The sequence below is a fragment of the Anolis carolinensis genome, unplaced genomic scaffold, assembly GCF_035594765.1.
Source record: "Anolis carolinensis isolate JA03-04 unplaced genomic scaffold, rAnoCar3.1.pri scaffold_14, whole genome shotgun sequence".
In the NCBI taxonomy this organism is placed as follows: Eukaryota; Metazoa; Chordata; class Lepidosauria; order Squamata; family Dactyloidae; genus Anolis; species Anolis carolinensis.
In genome coordinates, this window is record NW_026943825.1 from 14,843,557 (window position 1) to 14,850,967 (window position 7,411).

The 7,411-nt window shown below is 44.6% G+C and overlaps 1 protein-coding gene across 1 annotated transcript; it reads left to right on the forward strand.

Moving 5' to 3' along the window:
* The first annotated feature begins 311 nt into the window (after window positions 1–311).
* Window positions 312–3,121, forward strand: LOC134294404 (loricrin-like). The gene has a single exon (XM_062965337.1). It carries the CDS (start codon window positions 498–500, stop codon window positions 2,787–2,789), a length of 2,292 nt encoding a protein of 763 aa, XP_062821407.1. The 5' UTR covers window positions 312–497; the 3' UTR covers window positions 2,790–3,121.
* Window positions 3,122–7,411: the final 4,290 nt, after the last annotated feature.

The window sequence follows — 7,411 nt, forward strand, 5'->3', positions numbered from 1 at the left end:
CCACCACAAACAACTCATGTAGACACACCAAATGTATAGGTAGCATTCATAGAAGGTCAGAGATCACCAGCAACTAGGACAAAAGGTCATCGATTTTGCATAAATATAAACACAAAATGGAAAGGTGAACCAAAAGGTGGAAAGCAAAGGATTTGCAAAGAATATAAGACTATTCTTCCTAAAGAATTGAAGGTATTATGACACAGTCAAGTGATAGAACAATCCAGCATAGGTGTGACTCTTCAGTAACTCCCATCAGTCCAATGCTGCTTAGCGAATCTTTAGGGATACTTAGACCTTTAGTCCAAAATAAGGCTACAATTCTGTGGTAATTTTGAGATTGAAGCAAATGCGAAAATTTTCCAAAATAGGCACCATTTTCAAATATTATTCTGGACTTGTAGGGTTGGTTGTTTTTTGATAAACCCGGAGAAGAGGTTTTAAATCCATCCGTTAAGAATGAACTGGAGGACATTGAAGCCAACACTGGACCAGCAATGATGACTTTGTTCTCTTTTACTTTTCAGAACCAAACCACCAAAAGAGGAAGAAAAGAGCTTCTTCAACCCAATATAGAAAAAATGAGTGGGCAGCAAAGGCAGAGCAGTGGCTGTTGTGGTCGTGGTGGCGGCGGCGGTGGTGGCGGTGGAGGTGGCAGTTCATGCTGTGGTAGAAGAAGTGGAGGAAGTTCATCATCATCATCATCATCCTGTTGCTGCTCTTCTAGCAGAGGCTCCTCTGGCCAACAATCTCAAGGATCCATGTGCTGCGGTGGAGGTGGAGGTGGAGGCAGTGGCGGTGGTGGAAGTGGAGGACAAAAGATCATCATTGTATCATCTGGTGGTAGCAGTGGAGGTGGACAGTGCTGCTGTGGAGGAGGAGGAGGAGGAGGAGGCAGCAGCTCAGGCGGTGGATCTGGCCAAATCATTATATCATCTGGAGGCGGAGGCAGCGGTGGACAATCTTCTGGTTCCTGTGGAGGAGGGTCTGGTGGGGGATCTGGGGGTGGAATGCAGCAAAAGATCCCGTGCTGTGGAGGGGGTGGTGGAGGTGGATCAGGTGGCATTAAAATCATTGGTGGGGGATCTAGTGGTGGTGGTGGTGGAGGAGGAGGAGGAGGGGGAGGTGGTTCAGGAGGAATGAAATCCATGGGTGGTGGATCCAGTGGAGGATCTAGCTGTGGTATGGGAGGAGGATCAGGTGGTGGAGGAGGATCAGGTGGTGGAGGAGGATCAGGTGGTGTTAAGATCATTGGTGGGGGATCTAGTGGTGGTGGAGGAGGAGGAGGGGGAGGTGGCTCAGGAGGAATGAAATCCATGGGTGGTGGATCCAGTGGAGGATCTAGCTGTGGTATGGGAGGAGGATCAGGTGGTGGAGGAGGATCAGGTGGTGGAGGAGGATCAGGTGGCATTAAAATCATTGGTGGGGGATCTAGTGGTGGTGGTGGTGGTGGAGGAGGAGGGGGAGGTGGCTCAGGAGGAATGAAATCCATGGGTGGTGGATCCAGTGGAGGATCTAGCTGTGGTATGGGAGGAGGATCAGGTGGTGGAGGAGGATCTGGTGGTGTAAAGATCATTGGTGGGGGATCTAGTAGTGGTGGTGGTGGTGGAGGAGGAGGTGGTGGCTCAGGAGGAATGAAATCCATGGGTGGTGGATCCAGTGGAGGTGGGAGTAGTGGAGGATCAGGTGGAAAAACCATCATCATATGTGGTGGAAGCAGTGGTGGAGGCCAGAGTTCTGGGGGCCAGAGTTCTGGGGGCCAGAGTTCTGGGGGCCAGAGTTCTGGGGGCCAGAGTTCTGGCTGCTGCATGGGAGGAGGATCCAGTGGAAGTGGAGGTGGTGGTGGCCAAACCATCATAGTGCCATGTGGTGGAAGCAGTGGCAGTGGTGGTCAAAGTTCTGGTGGCCAAAGTTCTAGTTCTTGCATGGGAGGAGGGTCCAGTGGTGGTGGTGGTGGTGGTGGTGGTGGTGGTGGTGGCGGTGGCCAGAATTCTGGCCACCAGACCATCATAGTGTCATGTGGTGGAAGCAGTGGTGGTGGCGGCCAGAGTTCTCGTCGACATCAGAGTTCTGGTGGCCAAAGTTCTAGTTCCTGCATGGGAGGAGGGTCCAGTGGAGGTGGTGGTGGCCAGAGTTCTGGTTGTTGCATGGGAGGAGGATCCGGTGGAGGTGGAGGTGGTGGTGGCCAAACCATCATAGTGCCATGTGGTGGAAGCAGTGGCAGTGGTGGCCAAAGTTCTGGTGGCCAAAGTTCTAGTTCTTGCATGGGAGGAGGGTCCAGTGGTGGTGGTGGTGGTGGTGGCGGCCAGAATTCTGGCCACCAGACCATCATAGTGTCATGTGGTGGAAGCAGTGGTGGCGGAGGTCAGAGTTCTGGTGGCCAAAGTTCTGGTGGTCAAAGTTCTGGTTGTTGCATGGGAGGAGGATCCAGTGGTGGCGGTGGTGGTTCTGGTGGCCAAACCATCATTGTACCATGTGGTGGAAGTAGTGGAGGAGGGGGTGGCGGTCAGAGTTCTGGTGGCCAAAGTTCTAGCTGCTGTATGGGGGGAGGATCCAGCAGTGGTGGAGGAGGAGGTGGCTCAGGTGGCCAGACCATTATAATTCCATGTGGTGGAAGCAGTGGAGGTGGTGGTGGAGGCAACAGTGGTGGTCAGAGCTCTGGCTGCTGCAGTGGAGGAGGGGGAGGTAGTTCCGGTGGAAGCTCTATGCAGAGCAAACAATCCTTCTCCATCCCAGCTTGCCTTAGCCAAACGAAGCAAATGAACACATGGCCATCTGGCCAGAAGTAAAAGGTTCTCCAGTTGGTGAAGGCATCTGGGTCATTGTTTCATTCCGAAATAAAAATTGAGACCAAGGCCTGTCCTCAATACTGCTTTTCAGAGGAGCAGCTTTGCATGTTGCCTGTCCCATTTCTGCAATGCCCTTCTTGAATTTCTCTTTGTGTTTTGTGTTTGTTTTGTAATTGCATGATCAATGTGCTGAAATCCAAACTGGGGAAAATGTGATTATTTATATCTTTTGTTTGGTGGGAGGAGGTAGGGAATCTCCTCTGTTGGTTTCCTGCTTCAGTCTCTCCGCTAATGCATGGGAGAAAATAAAGCTTATTTGAGAATGAAAAAAAGCATTTGGTGTTTTCCTTCCTCCTTTATAAGAACAACAGAAACACTTTACTGGATCGGACGGAAGGTCCACATAGTGGCGACTTCAATTTCCTGCAGGGTTTGGGTAGATGTCTCTAAGTAGAGATGGAACTGAAATATGCCCAGTGTTGTACTTCAGAGCAGGAACCCTTCTGACCTTAGACACCACACCAGTTGAGTATAATCAGCAAGCAGTTTACTGAATAATACATGAAATAAAAATGATGCAAATGATATAGTCCAAAAAGGTAACTTCCATATGTAACACTTAGTTCATGAATTCCCAGGTACAAGAATAGAACACAAGGAACAAGGTTGCAAAATCCACAAAAAAAAGGCAGCATACGATCCCAATACAGTGTTCCCTCACTACTTCGCGGTTCACTTTTTGCGGATTCGCTGTTTCACGGTTTTTCAATAAACACTAAAATCTATATATATAAAAGAGTGATGGCATCAGGGCAGCGGACAAAACAACAAAACTACAGGCCCCCCAACCTCAAAATTTGACAACACAACCCATCATCCATGGCTCTAGGTTGATACAACAAAAAGAAAAGAAAAATAAAGTGCTAATTAGAGAGAGAGGAATAATTGTTTTTATCCAATTGCTGCCAGTTACAAGGCTAAGTTGCGCCCACTTGGTCTCCTAGCAACCGACTCAGCCCAGGGGACAGGCAGACTTAGGCCTCACTTAGGCCTCTTCCACAGATTATCAGATTTGAACTGGATTATATGGCAGTGTAGACTCAAGGCCCTTCCACACAGCTATATAACCCATTTATAATCTTATATTATCTGCTTGGCACTGGATTATCTGCCATATAATCCACTTCAGTGTGCATTTTATACAGCTGTGATGAAGGGGCCTCACAGATGGCCATCCAATATCTGCACAATAATAATACACATCGAATCATAGCATCAGGCAGTTAGGAGACACCCCTAAAAGCCATCCAGCCCAACCCAATTCTCCATGCAGGACGCAAGCCAAGCACTCCCAACAGATGGCCACCCAGCCTCTCAATACTAATACTAATACTAATAATAATAATAATAATAATAATAATAATAATAATAATAATAACATCATCATACAATCCTAAGGTTTGGAGTGACCCCTAAGGATCATCCAGATCAACTTCCTTCTACCATGCAGGAGGACACGATCCAAGAGTTTGGAGAGACCCCTGAGGGCCATCCAGCCCAACCCTTTCTACTATGCAGCAGGACACAATCCAAGCATTCACAACACATGGACAACATATAAATACTATACAATACTACACAGGGACATAGACCCCCTCTACCCTCACCACTTTCACAGTACACAAACAACCAAAAGCATACTAAACATAAAGACAACCATACACAGACATTCAATACCACCACTACCTCAACAAGTTCTCACCAACACCACCAGACAACGCCACAGCAACGCGTGGCCGGGCACAGCTAGTACTATTATAAATCATAAAAATTTACAATTTACAGCCTAAGGAAGGGAGGAAGGAGAAGTCAAAGGGAGAGAAAAGGAGCCCAAGCAGCAACGGGAGGAGAAGGAAGTGATTTATCAACACACAACTGGTTGATAGAGACTTAAAATAATGTATAACGACTAAAATAATGTATAAATATTAAAATAAATATAGTGTCCCTACTTCACGGATTTTCACTTATTGTGGGTGGTCCTGGAACCTAACCCCAGCAATAGGTGAGTGAGCACTGTACTCAGAACAGGAATCTGATAAACCAGGAACCATGAAACTAGAAATCCACTTGAAAGCAAGACTGTCATGAAAATTCAACATTGACCAAGCTGAGGTGAAAATCATTCCCTTGTCTCTTATAAAGCCTTTCCTGTCTCATATAATGAAAAGAACACATTCTGTTTCACTTTCCCACTAGATAAAGGTTTGTTTTCCCTTTTTTTCCCGGTGACGGGCTGACCTTTGACGGACCTGTGAACTCTCCCTTTGTTTATTTATGTATTTATTGATTTCTATCATTTCTACCCCGCCCTTCTCACCCGAGGGGACTCAGTTTATAAAAGTCTTGTCTTCTATCTACAAGCTCATTAAATTCTGCATCTGACACATCATCTTCAGAAGACTGATTCTCAGGGAAAGCCTGCTGAGGGCCTCTCTCAGGAATTTGGCCTTGAGCATCCACACTATGTTTGAGAGAAACCTCAGGCCTCTTAGAGTCAGGCCTGTCAGGAAAACCATCATTCCCATTAGCATCAGACACAGGCCCAGAAAACCTAGCATCCCCATTGACATCAGATGCTATCACGAGTATCACAGGCTGAACTACAACATTTTTTTCTCTATTCTTCTTTATGAAATCTTAAATTCTTTCTTTCCCAAGTAATTAATATGAAAATGTTGGTTCAGTGTAGGCTAAGACTACATCCACAAGTCACAGAGGCCTGACACTATTCATAGAATCACAAGGTTGGAAGAGACTTCGAAGTTCATTCAGTCCAACACAGTTCCATCACAGAGGAAGATGCAATCCACGCTTCTCACTCAATAGCCACGCTTCTCACTCAATAGTTCAAAAACATCCAGAAAAGGAGACTCCACCACACTCCCGGATAACATATATCACAGCCCGGGGCTGTGGCGCAGGCTGGAGAGCAAGCCAGCTGCAACCAGCTGCAATGAATCACTCTGACCAGGAGGTCATGAGTTCGAGGCCCTCTCGGAGCCTATGTTTGTCTTGTCTTTGTTCTATGTTTAAAAAGGCATTGAATGTTTGCCTATATGTGTAATGTGATCCGCCCTGAGTCCCCTTCGGGGTGAGAAGGGCGGAATATAAATGCTGTAAATAATAAATAAATAAATAAATAAATGTTTAAAAAGTTCCAATCATCAGGAAGTTCTTCCTAATGTTAAGGCGGAATCCCTTCCTGTAGCCTGAATCTTTTGTTCCATATCCTCATTTCTATGACAAGGAATATATATGGATGGTATCCACCTTGATGAGTCTACTGCCTGAAAATAGGAATGGAAATTGGTAAAACGGAGATTTGACAAGGAAGACCATGCAATCATTTTTATCACTCATGATGGGAAGTGGAACGTTCTAAAAGCAGACCAAAGCTAAGCATCCAAGGAGGACCTTATTGTACAAAAGGTAAATGGTCCCTACAAATGCGTTCTCATTTGTTCCACGTGAAGGTGGAAACTCAAAAATTGAAACTGGTCATTTCAAAGCAATGTTGGATAATGACCAAGATAGGTCACAATGCCTTCACTGCTGCGAAAATCTAATCCTCCACATAACAGCAAGGAACACAGAGGGAACCCAGAAACCCACTATCGAAAATGCATAACAATATTTCCTCCCCTCCTCCTGGTGAATCCCCAAAATGATTCCACTCATTGCTCCTTGCTGACTGTCCCTTACTCCTGAAACTTTGAGAAGAACAACATCAGCCCACTTCCTTTATTTTCTATACATCCTTCTCAAACTTACATTTTCCAGGGAAATTTGGAATTGTTCATGTAGTCCTTTTTATGTGAGAATGTTGCATATATAATCAAAAGTGTTCTTGAGTTAAAGGTCAAAGAAGGCAAAGGTCATGAAGAACTAAACAAATAAACAACAATTTAACAAAAATATTACATTTGTTATTTTTTATTTATTATATTATTTTAAATATCATTTTTAAATAATATTTTAATAAAAATAATATGCAATAATTATATGTATTAATAAGAAAATTAATTAATTAATAATAATAATACATTTTAATAATTTCGCAATCCTCCTGCAGGTGGGAAGCAGTTGATGAAGCAGGAGAGCTCTTTCAACCAGAGGAAAGGAAGGAAGGAAGGAAGGAAAAAAGTGAGTTTATAATTAGACGAAACAGAGATTGGGTTGCTGGGAGTTTTCCGGGCTGTCTGGCCATGTTCCAGAAGCATTATCTCCTGACGTTTCGGCATCCTCAGAGGCAAGTGGGGTTTATATATCTGTGGAATAATATCCAGGGTGGGAGAAAAAACTCTCGTCTGTTGAAATGTTGCAATTGGGCCATTGATTACCGATAATAATATAAAATAATACTAATAATACAGTATAATAATATTAATTATATACAGTAGAGTCTCACTTATCCAAGCTAAACGGGTCGGCAGAAGCTTGGATAATTTGATGTTTAAAAGGCTTTTCCTTAATCCCTCCTTATTACCTTGGATAATAAGGAGGGATTAAGGAAAAGCCTATTAAACATCAAATTAGGTTATGATTTTACAAATTAAGCA